The sequence below is a fragment of the Mobula hypostoma genome, chromosome 6 (assembly GCF_963921235.1).
Source record: "Mobula hypostoma chromosome 6, sMobHyp1.1, whole genome shotgun sequence".
NCBI lineage: Eukaryota > Metazoa > Chordata > Chondrichthyes > Myliobatiformes > Myliobatidae > Mobula > Mobula hypostoma.
This window is the reverse complement of record NC_086102.1, coordinates 182102909-182118246: the sequence shown is the minus strand read 5'-3', so window position 1 is coordinate 182118246 and position 15338 is coordinate 182102909. Positions and strand designations below refer to the sequence as shown.

Sequence of the window (15338 nt, the reverse complement as noted above, 5' to 3'; positions counted from 1 at the left end):
ATTCACTATGGAAAAGGATCGTGGTGATTGTAGGGATGACTTACAGCGGATTGAAAAGCTTGAGCATATAGACATTAAGAAATAGGATGTGCTGGAATTTTTGCAAAGTATCAAGTTGGATAAGTCTCTGGGAACTGATAAGCTGTACCCCAGGCTACTGTGCGAGATGAGGGAGGAGATTGCCGAGCTTTGCATCATCAATGGGGACAGGGAAGGTTCTGGAGGATTGGGGGTTGCAGATGTTGTTTCCTTATTCGAGAAAGGGAGTAGAGTTAGCCCAGGAAATTATAGACCAGTGAGTCTTAATTCAGGGGTTGGTGAGTTGATGGAAAAGATCCTGAGAGGCAGGATTTATGAACATTTGGAGAGACATAATATGATTAGAAATAGTCAGCATGGCTTTGTCAAGGGCAGATCGTGCCTTACGAGCCTGATTGAGATTTTTGAGGATGTGCCTAAACATGTTGATGAAGGTAGAGCAGTAGATATAGTGTATATGGATTTCAAGGTACCCCATGCAAGGCTTATTGAGAAAGTAAGGAGGCATAGGATCCAAGGGGACCTTGCTTTGTGGATCCAGAATTGGCTAGCCCACAGAAGGCAAAGAGTGGTTGTAGACAGGTCATATTCTGTATGGAGGTCAGTGACCAGTGGATGTGCTCTGGGACTCCCTCTCTTCGTGATTTTTATAAATGACCTGGATGAGGAAGTGGAAGGATGGGTTAGTAAATTTGCTGATGACACAAATGTTGGAGGTGTTGTGGCTAGTGTGGAGGGCTGTCAGAGGTTACAGCAGGACATCAATAGGATGCAAAACTGGGCTGAGAAGTGGCAGATGGAGTTCAACCCAGATAAGTGTGGTTCATTTTGGTAGGTCAAATATGAAGGCAGAATATAGTATTAATGGTAAGACTCTTAGCAGTGTGGAGGATCAGAGGGATTTTGGGATCAGAGTCCAGAGGTCACTCAAAGCTGCTGTGCAGGTTGACTCTCTGGCTAAGAAGGCATACGGTAGGATTGAGCTTAAGAGCCAAGAGATAATGTTACAGCTATATAGGACCACTTGGAGTACTATGCTCAGTTCTGGTCACCTCACTACAGGACAGATGTGGAAACTATCGAAAGGGTGCAGAAGAGATTTACAAGGATGTTGCCTGGATTGGGGAGCATGCCTTATGAGAATAGGTTAAGTGAACTCAGCCTTTTCTCCTTGGAGCGACAGAGGATGAGAGGTGACCTGATAGAGGTGTACAAGATAATGAAAGGCATTGATCGTGGGATAGTCAGAGGCTTTTTCCTAGGGCTGAAATGGCTAGCACGAGAGGGCATAGGTTTAAGGTGCTTGGAAGTAGGTACAGAGGAGATGTCAGGGGTAAGTTTTTTACGCAGAGGGTGGTGAGTACATGGAACGGGCTAGCGGTGGTGGAGTAGGAAATGATAAGGTCTTTTAAGAGACTCCTGGATAGGCACATGGAGCTTAGAAAAATAGAGAGCTATGTGTAAGCCTAGGTAGTTCTAAGGTAGGGAAATGTTCAGCACAACTTTGTGGGCTGAAGGGCCTGTATTGTGCTGTAGATTTTCTATGTTTCTACGTGAATTTGTGAGAGCAAAGGATGTTGGGAATCACGAGAGTGGGAGCGGAGTGCCACAGGAGAGCTGTGGGACAGGTGGCAGAGAAAAGTGCCAGGGACAGGGAGTGGCGTAGGGGCTGTCACAAACATCCCTTAGACTCCAGGCAAGCTCATTTGATTCCAAACAATTGGTTTATTAATCATGACAGAATGTCTCTCAGGTGCTTGCTGCTCCCTTCCCTCTCCCTTTCCCTTTTCCCACCTTTGATTCCCCTCTCCATAACACTTCCCGTTCTCTGTCCACGATAAAGATCCATGATCAGAATCAGGATTATCATCACTCCCATGTGTCAGGAAATTTGTTTATTTTTTGTGCTAGCATTACAGCACAATACATCAAATTACCACAGTACTCTGCAAAGGTCTTGGGCACCCTAGCTATCTATACTATACGTGCCTAAGACTTCCGCACGGTACTGTGTATTCCATTGAAATCAATGGAATGAATTTTGGGGGCAGAGTATTGATTTCCTAAGGCAGCCCTTGTGGTGGCAGATGACATCCTGTGGGTTTGGGGATGGCTGACGAATACTAGACAGGACGTGTAGCCTCTGACCCAGGTCAGGCAGGTGGTGCTTTATGGAGCAGTTGCATGAGCAGTTGGAAGGGTTCAAAGATCGCCTGCACTTTCCCTTCGTCTCCTCATGGTCCCCGGTGGTGACTTGACTTCTCCCTGGTCCATTTCCATTTGGAGTAGTCATTAGCAGGGATTCCCAAGAGGCAATGAAGATACTACTTTGCTTCAAGAAGACTTTGAGAATGTCCATGAAGAGTTTTCTGTGTCCACCTGGAACTGTTTTGGATGCTTTGGGACATCTGGAACACCCATGATGTCTATCAGAGCTGGTTAAGTGATGATCAGATGATGCTGACCTGGAAGAAGTTGAAACTGGCCCATCTAATCTGGCATGGATTTTGAGGATTTGGTGCAGATGGTATTAGTGACATTCTTCCAGTACTTTGAGTAGGCTGCCCATCTACCTGAAGCATTCGGGAGCAGAGATTCCAAAATTGCTCAGCACATTGTGAATTTGATACTTGGTTGATGTTTTAATCTCAGAGAGATAGACGGAAAATTCAAAATCTGATGTGCAAAGGGACTTGGGAGTCCTTTTGCAGGATTCCCTAGTTTGGAGTTTGAGTCTGTGGTGAGGAAGGCAAATACAATGTTAGCATTTGTTTCAAGAGGACTAGAATATAAAAGCAAGGATGTAATGTTGAAACTTTATAAAGCACTGGTGGACCTCACTTGGAGTATTGTGAGCAGTTTTGGGTCCCTTACCTAAGAAAGGATGTGCTGGCCTCAATAAAGTGGATGTGCAGAGGATGTTTCCTATAGTGGGTGTGTCTAGGACTAGAGAGCACAGCCTCAGAATAGATGAACATCCATTTACAATAGAAATGAGGAGGAATTTCTTCAGCCAGACTGATGAACCTGTGGATTTCATTGCCACAGGTGGCTGTGGAGGTTAAGTCATTGGTATATTTAAGGCAGAGGTTGATAGATTCCCGATTGGTCAGGGCATGAAGGGATATGGGGAGAAGGCAGGAAATGGATCAGTTATGATGAAACAGTAGAGCAGACTTGATGGGCCAAATGGCCTACTTCTGCTCCTGTATCTTGTTATCTATAGTCTTGTATAGATCACCACATATAAACCTGAGATTTACTTTTTTGCAGGCATACTCAGTAAATCGAAGGACTATGATGGAATCGCTGAAAGTCCGCACCCACGGGGTGGACGGACAAGAATGTGGAAAAGAGAACAAACTGGGCAAATAGAAAAGAAATGGTAATAATAAATAACTAAGCAATAACTATTGAGAGCATGAGATGAAGCATCCTTGAAAGTGAGTCCACAGGTTCTGGGAACATTTCAATGATGGAGGAGTGAAGCTGAGTAAAGTTATCCCCTCTGGTTCAAGAGCCTGATGGTTGTGGGGTAATAACTGTTCCTGAACGTGGTGAGAGTCATGTACCACCTTCCTGATGGCAGCAATGAACAGAGAGGGTGACCTGAGTGCTGGGAGTCCTTGATGACGGATTCTGCTTTCCTGTGACAGTATTCCATGTAGATGTGCTCAGTTGTGGGGAGGATCTTACTGGGCCATATCCACTACATCCTGTAGGATTTTCCATTCAAGGGCATTGGTGTTTCCATACCAGGCTGTGATGTGACCAGTCAATATACTCTCCACCACACATCTATAGAAGGGTCTTGCCCCATAGATGGTCTTAACAGTGCTGATGAATCCACACGTTATAGTTATTAACTTTTCATGTGATTTGCAAACAGACCTAAACTTCAAAAGTGGCAATTCAAGTTGAGAAAGGTGTTGAACTTTGTCTTTTTCTCCTGCACTCTCTCCACTCACTGTCTATCTGTCAGCTCTAGAGTCTTGTTGGACCTCAGCCTTTTGGATACTTGTTTCTGGCAGCAGAGTATAACACTGTGACTATTGTATGTGGCACTTTTAGTACTAGCAATAGGGATGAGTTTCCAGTCACTATTGTTACGTTTAAACAAGACCTGTGTCGTTTCTTTTATACACAGTGTGTCCAGGGAGGGGTTGTTCCTCTGGTGATGTGGCTTCTGTCCATTCTGGGACAGCTCACTCACCTTTGGACCCACTGGACACTCCGCTCTCACCTGTGGTTCCAAGTAGCTGTTTGCATGCGACAACGGCCTCACCCTCGTACACCGCTTCGACATGTTGGCTAAACTAGGTGAGGGGAGCCAGTGGGCTTCGTAAACTGGAGAGATAAGGACATGCCTGTCCTAGCATGCGAAGTCAGCTCTGGCAGACTGGATGGATGAGATCTGCAGTGAGATCCAACAGCCAGGAAGGCTGTTCTGCAATGTTCTGTGGAGAGCAAAGGGCATGGCAAGGCACAGGAGACAACATGGTCATCCAATGCAACCAAGGAAGACCCCAGATTGTAACACTTGATCATACCACTGGATCCAGACCCATGAGGTTGAGAGTGCAACAACTTATCCACTTTAAAAACTCTCCTGCACAGGGCTCCTGCCATAGTTGGACATGAGAGATGACTAGTATTATTGTTTCTACATAATGTAAAAAAGCTGTGGAAAACCCTTAAATCAGGCAAATCACTACAATACAGAGAAAAATATTGTGTGCCAATCAATGCACTATCTCACAATATAAAATAATTAATTGTTACAGTTGCTGCAAATCTGACATAAAAATGTTTAAAGCAGATACTACCTGGTAGGGATAGCTGTACCAACACTGTCTTGTTTCCCAGAGCCAAGGAACCTATGTAAGAAACAGAACACGTTTTTAGAAACAATACCAGAGCTTTGTCAAACTCTGAATGACAATATGCCTGTATGTTACTTTTGCTTGACAATCTCCAAAGATATGTCTGCCATAAGTTGCTGGGGTTGTAGGATGGTTGCCATTCCCCTAATTGTCTTTCATTGCCTCTTCTCACTCCAGACCTTTTCCTATTTCTGGCTCCATTGTATTCTGATTGAGAAAGTTATTTTGATTTCCCCCTTATAACTCTGTTAGGTGTCTGCTTCCTGTTGATAATTAAACTGAACGATAATTAATTTTACTCTGTGAGTGGACAATCACTAGCTCCATTGATAAGAGAATCTGCTTCCAAAGTTCAAAGTACATATATTATGTATGCTATATACAACCTTGAGATTAATCTCCTTACAGGCAGCCACAAAACAAAGCAACACAATAGAACCCATTCCTAAAAAAAAAGGAAGGCAAATACCCAGGGAAAAAACAATGTGTAAACAATAAAAATACGCAAATAACATTTAGAACGGAAGTTCACAGAAGTGTGTTGACAGCTACGAAGTCAGTCATCACTACAGCCAATCCAGGAGCCTGTTAGTTGCAGGCCACAGCCTTAGTTTTTCATGTCAAGTCAAGTTTATTGTCATTTAAATACTGTATATACGTACAAATGAGACAATGATTCTCCAGACTAGGGTGTAAAGCACACAATAACTTGGGAAACTAAGAATTAAATCTACAATTGAATTATCATAAATAAGGGCGGGGAGAAGATGGCGGCACGACGCAGCACACGCGGCCCCTCCGAATTGATATCGTAATTGTTAAATAGGGGCCGTGCACAATCCTAATTTGATGCAGATGGACATGAGAAGCACGGAGGAACATCTGGAGAAACTTCTGAAATGCCTGCTTTGCTGCCACTGCTATTCTGTGATCGAGAATCTCCGGAGGGGAAGGCCCCAAATCCTCGGCTTTGTCTGTTGCTGGCGGCCGGGGCTGGGGATGAAGAGATGGCTCGGCAGAGATGGTGCTCGGTGTCGGAGGGCTGGTCGGAGGCTCGAAGTTTTCGGACAGACTCGGAGTCGGACTGTGGTCGGGTGCTTCCAGGGTGCTGCATTGGCAAGTTTGCGGTGCTGGAAGCTCACGGCAGGGAAAGTTTCTCCCTTCTACCGCATGCATGAGATGATGGGACTTTTGAGAGACTTTGAGACTTTTTACCGTGCCCATGGTCTGGTTCTTCATCAAATTATGGTATTGCTTTGCACTGTTGTAACTATAGTTATAATTATGTGGTTTTTTTGCCAGTTTTTTTTAAGTCTTGGTTTGTCTTGTGTTTCTGTGATATCATTCTGGAGGAACAAATTGTATCATTTCTTAATGCATGCATTACTAAATGACAATAAAAGAGGACTGCGTGTCCTCATAATCTAATCTAATCTAATTAAATATTGTAGGTTACAGAACAAATTAACTGGCAATGCTTCGAATGTGATGTTTAAAGATGAGTCAACCATTTACAGAACATCAAATTTAATTTGGTTGAATATTTGAAGATTGAATGAGGAAGAAGTGCTGTAGGTCTAACTGTCTTGTATCATGAGGAATCAGAATGAAGTATGAGGTTGGAATGGGGATGGTAATAGGAGCAAAGGTGGCTGGTATCATCTGGAAGCACAGAAAGATTGTAGGTGTGTCGGCAAAAATCGACATCGTAATTACTTCTAACGTACACTTTATTAACCCCCAAATAGCAATGCTGTATTTAAAAAAACCCTGCCCCCAAACTGTAATAACGTACAATGTAACATGCATAGCAAAATTAACCCTTAAGTCTGGGTGAATTCTGCCTAACAAAATTATGGGGTCCCCACAAGATGAAGGGAAAAAAATTGATGAAAGCACAGAAGAAGGGCACAGGGGAGTAGAAAGTCTTTGTGGTAGGAAGAGAGAGAGTCCATTTTAACTAAAATAATTTAGAAGCACAAAATTAATTTAAGAAAAAGTCTAACTTCCATTTTTATATTTATGATGCAATTACAGAATAACAGTTAATCGTGATCCTGTCAAAACTAATTATGATTTTGAACAGTTCTTTCAAATCTTTATTTTTGCTTTAATCTTTAAGCAAAACTCTTTCTTCAAACAACTCCTTAATTTGCTTTCAACAAATCTGGTCTGTGATTGATCCAGGACCCTTCCTAAGGTATGGTGCCCACAACTGGAGACCACCATAGTATAGCAGCTAGCACCACACTCTGAGTTTGGAGTTTAATCCTGACATCTTCTGTAAGGACTCTATATGTCCTCCCTGTGATGTGTGGGTTTCCTCTGGCAGTCCAAAGATGTAACGGTCAGTGGGTTAACTGGTCATTGTAAATTGGCCTGTGATTAGGCTGGGGTTAAATTGGGGGTGGGGGGGGGTGTTGCTGAGCAACACAGCAGGAAGGGCTGGAAAGGCTACTCCTCACTGTATCTCTCATTCAGGGGTTCACAAACTTTATTATGCCATGGACCAATACCATTAAGCAAGGTGTCCATGGACCCCAGGTTAGGAAACTCTTGGTCTAAATAAAATAAAATACTCCAACTTACAACGAACAAGTATTTTATAATGCTATGGCATAACTTCCTTGCTTTTGCATTCTTTATCTATGAACAAAAGTTCTGATATACTTTCCTAACACTTATTTTTTCAACTTGTACTGCCACTTACTAGATGAATGCCTGGCTGAGAGACTGGTGTAGGGGGCAGGGCTTCAGATTCTTGGATAATTGGGATCTCTTCTGGGGGAAGTATGACCTGTTCAAAAAGGACAGGTTACACCTGAACCCGAAGGGGACCAATATCCTGGCAGGAAGGTTTAATAGAGCTGTTAGGGAGGGTTTAAACTAATTTGGGAGGGGTATGGGAACCGGAATGATAGAGCGGAGGAAGGGGAAAACAGAAATAAATCTAAGATAGTGAGCAGTAAAGATGTCAGGAAAGACAGGCGGGTGATGGGGCAAATGTGTAGCCATTGGGATGAGTTGCAGTGCAATAAAGTTGCAGTGAAATCAAAGCAAAAAGTATCAAATACTGGTCTTAAGGTGTTGTACTTAAATGCACGCAGCATAAGGAATAAGGTGGATGATCTTGTTGTACAGCTACAGATTGGCAGGTATGATATTGTGGCCATCACTGAGACCTGGCTAAAGGATGCACGTCTCTGGGAGCTGAACGTCCAAGGATACACAGTGTATCGGAAGGATAGGAAGGCACGCAGAGGGGGAGGCGTGGCTTTATTGGTAAGAAATTATATTAAATCATTAGAAAGAGGTGATATAGGATTGGAAGGTGCAGAATCTTTATGGGTTGAGCTAAGGAATAGCAGGGCTAAAAGGACCCTGATGGCAGTTATTTATAGGCCTCCAAACAGCTGCAGGGATGTGGACTACAAATTACAACTGGAAATAGAAAAGGCTTGTCAGAAGGGCAGTGTTATGATAATTGTGGAGGATTTTAACATGCGAGTAGATTGGGAAAATCAGGTCGGCACTGGATCTCAAGAGAGAGAACCTGTAGAATGTCTGCGAGATGGCTTTTTAGAACAGCTTGTTGTTGAGCCCACTAGGGGATCGGCTGTACTGGATTGGGTATTGTGCCATGAACCGGAGGTGATTGGAGAGATTGAGGTGAAGGAACCCTTAGGAGGCAGTGATCATAACATGATTGAATTCACTGTGAAATTAGAAAAAGAGAAGCCGAAATCTGATGTGTCGGTGTTTCAGTGGAGTAAAGGAAATTATAGTGGCATGAGAGAGGAACTGGCCAAAGTTGACTGGAAAGAGACGCTGGCAGGAAAGATGGCAGAGCAGCAGTGGCTGGAGTTTATGCGAGAAATGAGGAATGTGCAAGACAAGTATATTCCAAAAAAGAAGAAATTTTCGAGTGGAAAAAGGATGCAACCGTGGTTGACAAGAGAAGTCAAAGCCAAAGTTAAGGCAAAGGAGAGGGCATACAAGGAAGCAAAAATTAGTGGGAAGACAGAGGATTGAGAAGTTTTTAAAACCTTACAAAAGGAAACCAAGAAGGTCATTAAGAGAGAAAAGATTAACTATGAAAGGAAACTAGCAAATAATATCAAAGAGGATACTGAAAGCTTTTTCAAGTATATAAAGAGTAAAAGACAGGTGAGAGTAGATATAGGACCGATAGAAAATGATACTGGAGAAATTGTAATGGGAGATGAGGAGATGGCAGAGGAACTGAACAAGTATTTTGCATCAATCTTCCCTGAGGAAGACAGCAGGATACCGGACACTCAAGGGTGGCAGGGAAGAGAAGTGTGCGCAGTCACAATTACGACAGAGAAAGTACTCAGGAAGCTGAATAGGCTAAAGGTCGATAAATCTCCTGGACCAGATGGAATGCACCCTCGTGTTCTGAAGGAAGTAGCTGTGGAGATTGCGGAGGCATTAGCGATGATCTTTCAAAAGTCGATAGATTCTGGCATGGTTCCGGAGGACTGGAAGATTGCAAATGTCACTCCGCTATTTAAGAAGGGGGCAAGGAAGCAAAAAGGAAATTATAGACCTGTTAGCTTGACGTCGGTGGTTGGGAAGTTTGTGGAGTCGATTGTCAAGGATGAGGTTACAGAGTATCTGGAGGCATATGACAAGATAGGCAGAACTCAGCATGGATTCCTTAAAGGAAAATCCTGCCTGACAAACCTATTACAATTTTTTGAGGAAATTACCAGTAGGCTAGACAAGGGAGATGCAGTGGATGTTGTATATTTGGATTTTCAGAAAGCCTTTGACAAGGTGCCACACATGAGGCTACTTAACAAGATAAGAGCCCATGGAATTACAGGCAAGTTACATACGTGGATAGAGCGTTGGCTGATTGGCAGGAAACAGAGAGTGGGAATAAAGGGATCCTATTCTGGTTGGCTGCCGGTTACCAGTGGTGTTCCGCAGGGATCAGTGTTGGGGCCGCTTCTTTTTACATTGTACATCAACGATTTGGATTATGGAATAGATGGCTTTGTGGCTAAGTTTGCTGACGATACGAAGATAGGTGGAGGGGCCGGTAGTGCTGAGGAAACGGAGAGTCTGCAGAGAGACTTGGATAGATTGGAAGAATGGGCAGAGAAGTGGCAAATGAAGTACAATGTTGGAAAGTATATGGTTATGCACTTTGGCAGAAAAAATAAACGAGCAGATTATTATTTAAATGGGGAAAGAATTCAAAGTCCTGAGATGCAACGGGACTTGGGAGTCCTCGTACAGGATTCCCTTAAAGTTAACCTCCAGGTTGAGTCAGTAGTGAAGAAGACGAATGCAATGTTGGCATTCATTTCTAGAGGAATAGAGTATAGGAGCAGGAATGTGATGTTGAGGCTCTATAAGGCGCTGGTGAGACCTCACTTGGAGTACTGTGGGCAGCTTTGGTCTCCTTATTTAAGAAAGGATGTGCTGACGTTGGAGAGGGTACAGAGAAGATTCACTAGAATGATTCCGGGAATGAGAGGGTTAACATATGAGGAACGTTTGTCCGCTCTTGGACTGTATTCCTTGGAGTTTAGAAGAATGAGGGGAGACCTCATAGAAACATTTCGAATGTTAAAAGGCATGGACAGAGTGGATGTGGCAAAGTTGTTTCCCATGATGGGGAAGTCTAGTACAAGAGGGCATGACTTCAGGATTGAAGGGCGCCCTTTCAGAACAGAAATGCGAAGAAATTTTTTTAGTCAGAGGGTAGTGAATCTATGGAATTTGTTGCCACGGGCAGCAGTGGAGGCCAAGTCATTGGGTGTATTTAAGGCAGAGATTGATAGGTATCTGAGTAGCCAGGGCATCAAAGGCTATGGTGAGAAGGCGGGGCAGTGGGACTAAATAGGATAAAATGGATCAGCTCATGATAAAATGGCGGAGCAGACCCAATGGGCCGAATGGCCTACTTCTGCTCCTTTGTCTTATGGTCTTATGGTCTTACAAAGATTCCTGCACCAGATCTATCTGCAGTCAACTGAAAATTATCTCATTTATTTATACAGTCTGTCCATTTTTTCCACTAAAATCCATTGGATTTTTGAGTTTTAATTGCAATCACAAAATTCTCCTTTAGCCTCTGTTCTGCCTGTGCACAACGACACATCGATTAAATAAAAGCACGCTCGCGGGAGATGGCTTTAACTGGTGTATTCGCATTACAGCGAGAGTGAGACAGAACAATGTACATGTGTAGACACCAGTGCATGTGCAGACAACAGATCAATATGTAGTGCTGGGGGGGGGGGGGCGGAATCATTGCTCTGAAAGAAATGGATCCATACATTACACTTCCTCTTCCTTTAAATTAATGCAACATAAACTGGATATGTACAAAACATTCAATTTCCCTTTAAACCCATATTCCAAATAAACATATATTCACAATAATAGTCCATAGTTTACTTCACAATTCTAAAGACCATAAGACATAGGAGCAGAATTAGGCCACTGAGCCCATTGAGTCTGCTCCATCATTCCATCATGGTTGACCCTGATCCAACTCAACCCCATACACCTACCTTCCCACAATATCCTTTGACACCCTGACCAGTAAGGAAACAATCAACTTCCACTTTAAATATACCCACAGACTTGGACTCCACCACAGCCTGTGGCAGACTAATTACACTGTGGCTAAAAAAAAGTTCCTCCTTACCTCTGTTCTAAAAAGGTCACCCCTCAATTTTGAGGCTGTGACCACTAGATCTGGATACCCCCACCATAGGAAACATCCTCTCCACATCCGCCCTATCTCGTCCTTTCAACATTTGATAGGTTTCAAGGAGATCCACCCATGTTCTTCTAAATTCCAGTGAGTACAGGTCCAAAGCTGCCAAACACTCCTCATACTTAGTATGTAAACAAATACACTCAAAAACTTCTATAGATGTACCATCGAGAGCATTTTGACAGACTGCATCACCTTCTGGTATGGGGGGGGCGCTACTGCATGGGACCAAAAGAAGTTGCAGAGGGTTGTAAATTTAGTCTGCTCCATATTGAGTACTAGCCTACAAAGTACCCAGGACACTTCAAGGAGTGGTACCTCAGAAAGGCAGCGTCCATTATTAAGGACGTCCAGCACCCACGGCATGCCTGTACAGAAGCCTGAAGGCACACACTCAGCGATTCAGGAACAGTTTCTTCCCCTCTGCCATCCAATTCCTAAATGGACATTGAACCTTGAACACTACCGCACTTTTAAAATATATTATTTTTGTCTTTTGCACGATTTTTAATCTATTCCATTTACATATACTGTAATTGATTAACTTATTATTTTTTTCTTCTATATTATGTATTGCATCGAACTACTGCTAAGTTAACAAATTTCACGACACATGCTGGTGATAATAAACCTGATTCTGATTCATATGTTAACCCCTTCATTCCTGGAATCATCCTTGTAAACCTCCTCTGGACTCTCTCCAATGACAACACAACCTCTCTGTGATATTGTGCCAAAAATTGTTGACAATACTCCAAGTATGGCCTGACTAGGTCTTATAAAGCCTCAGCATTACCTCATTGCTTTTATATTCTATTCCCCTTGAAATAAGTGCCAACATTGTATTTGCCTTCTTTACCACATACTCAACCTGTAAATTTACCTTCTGAGAGACTTGCACAAGTGTCCTGCACCTCTGATATTAGAATCTTCTCCCCATTTAGATAACAGTCCCAGCACTAGTGTCCCTTTTACCAAAATTTACTGTCACACATTTCCCAACACTGTATTCCATCTGCCACATTTTTGTCCATTCTACCAATTCATCTGTCCTGTTGCAATCGCATTGCTTCCTCAGCACTACCTACCCCTCCACCTATCTTCATCTCACCAGCAAATTTTGCCACCAAGCCAACAATTCCAGTATCCAAATCATTGATAAACAATGTGAAAAGTAGCGGTCCCAATACTGACTCCTGAGGAACACCTCTAGTAACTGGCAGCAAATTAGAAAAAGCCCCTTTAGACCATAAGACCAAAAGACATAGGAGCGGAATTAGGCTGTCTGGCCCATTGAGTCTGCTCCGCCATTCAATCATTGCTGATCATTTTTCCTCCTCATCAACCCCAGTTCCCGACCTCCCCCCCCCGTAACCTTTGATGCCATGTCCAATCAAGAACCTATCAATCGCTGTCATAAATACACCTAACAACCTGGCCTCCACAGCTGGATGTGGCAACAAATTCCACAAATTCACCACCCTATGGCTAAAGAAATTTCTCCGCATCTCTGTTTTAAAAGGGTGCCTCTCTATCCTGAGGCTGTGCCCTCTTGTCCTAGACTCTCCCACCATGGGAAACATCCTTTCCACATCTACTCTGTCTAGGCCTTTCAACATTCAAAAGGTTTCAATGAGATCCCCCGCATCCTTCTGAATTCCAGCGAGTACAGACCCAGAGCCATCAGATGTTCCTCGCATGATAACCCTTTCATTCCTGGAATCATCCTTGTGAACCTCCTCTGGAGCCTCTCCAATGCCAACACATCTTTTCTAAGATGAGGGGCCTAAAACTGTTCACAACACTCAAGGTGAGGCCTCACCAGTGCCTTATAAAGCCTCAGCATCACATCCTTGCTCTTGTATTCTAGACCTCTTGAAATGAATGCTAACATGGCATTTGCCTTCCTCACCACTGACTCAATCTGCCAGTTAACCTTAAGGGTGTTCTGCACAAGGACTCACAAGTCCCTTTGGATCTCACATTTTTGGATTTTCTCCCTGTTTAGAAAATAGTCCGCACATTTATATCTACTACCAAAGTGCATGACCATGCGTTTTCCAACATCGTGTTTCATTTGCCACTTTCTTGCCCATTCTCCTAATCTGTTTCAGTTCTTATGCATCCCACCTTTTCCCTCAACACTACCTGCCCCTCCACCAATCTGCAATTCATCTCCAAACTTAGCAGCAAAGCCATCTATTTCATCATCTAAGTCATTTATATACAACATAAAAAGAAGTGGTCCCAGCACCAACCCCTGTGGAACACCGCTAGGCACTGGCAGCCAACCAGAAAAGGATCATTTTATTCCCACTCACTGCTTCCTACCAATCAGCCAATGATCTAATCATGTTAGTAATTTTCCTGTCATAATTTGGCTGCTCTTAATTTGGTAAACAGCCTCATGTGTGACACCTTGTCAAAGGCCTTCTGAAAGTCCAAATGTACAACATTCACTGCATCCCCTTTATCCATCCTACTTGTAATCTCCTCAAAGAATTCCAACAGGTTCATCAGGCAGGATTGTCCATGAAGGAAACCATGCTGACTTGGTACTATCTTGTCCTATGTCAGCAAGTATTCCATCACCTCATCCTTAACAATTGACTCCAACATCTTCCGAACCACTGAGGTCAGGCTAACTGGTCTGATTTCTTTTCTGCTGCCTTCCTCCTTTCTTAAAGAGTAGAGTGACAATTGCAATTTTCCAGTTCTCTGGCACCATGCCAGAATCCAATGATTTGAAACATCATTGCTAATGATATCTCTGTCAGAACCCTAGGGTGCAGTTCCTCTGGTCTGGGTGACTTGTGTACCTTTAGATCTTTTAGCTTTTACAGCACCTTCTCTCTTATAATAGTAACTACACCCACTTCTCTTCCTTCACACACTACAACATCAGGCATACTGCTAGTGTCTTCCGCAGTGAAGACACATATTTCATCATTTTCCTTCTAATGATTTTTTTAGTTGCTTTCTGTAGGTTTTTAAAAACTTCCCAATTCTCTATCTTCCCACTAATTTTTGCTCTGTTGTATGCCCTCTCTTTTGCTTTTACAATAGCTTTGACTTCCCTTGTCAGCCATGGTTGTACTATTTTACCATTTGAGTACTTCTTCATTTTTGGAACACACATGTCCTGCACCTTCCTCATTTTTCCCAGAAACACACACCATTGCTGCTCTGCTGACACCCCTGCCAGCAACTCCTTCCAATTTACTTTGACTAACTCCTCTCTCGTACCACTGTAATTTCCTTTACCCCACTGAAATACTGCTACATCAGACTTGACTTTACTCTTACAGATCTGTCAGGCAAGATTTCCCTTTACAGAAACCATGCTAACTTTGACTTATTTCATCATTAGTCTCCAAATATGCTGAAACCTCATCCTTAATGAGGTACAATGAAGTACAAATGTTGGAAAGTGTATGGTTATGCACTTTGGCAGAAAAAATAAACGGGCAGACTATTATTTAAATGGGGAAAGAATTCAAAGTTCTGAGATGCAACGAGACTTGGGAGTCCTCGTACAGGATTCCCTTAAAGTTAACCTCCAGGTTGAGTCAGTAGTGAAGAAGGCGAATGCAATATTGGCATTCATTTCTAGAGGAATAGAGTATAGGAGCAGGGATGTGATGTTGAGGCTCTAC

General features: G+C 43.0%; 1 protein-coding gene across 2 annotated transcripts in view; it reads right to left on the bottom strand.

Moving 5' to 3' along the window:
• The window catches only part of cers6 (ceramide synthase 6), a 327420-nt gene that overhangs the window by 87791 nt on the left and 224291 nt on the right, over window positions 1-15338 (bottom strand). For both annotated transcript variants that reach the window (XM_063052361.1, XM_063052362.1), the window contains one exon: window positions 4866-4916. In XM_063052361.1, coding sequence (XP_062908431.1) covers window positions 4866-4916 — 51 coding nt within the window. The remainder of the gene's footprint in view (window positions 1-4865; window positions 4917-15338) is intronic.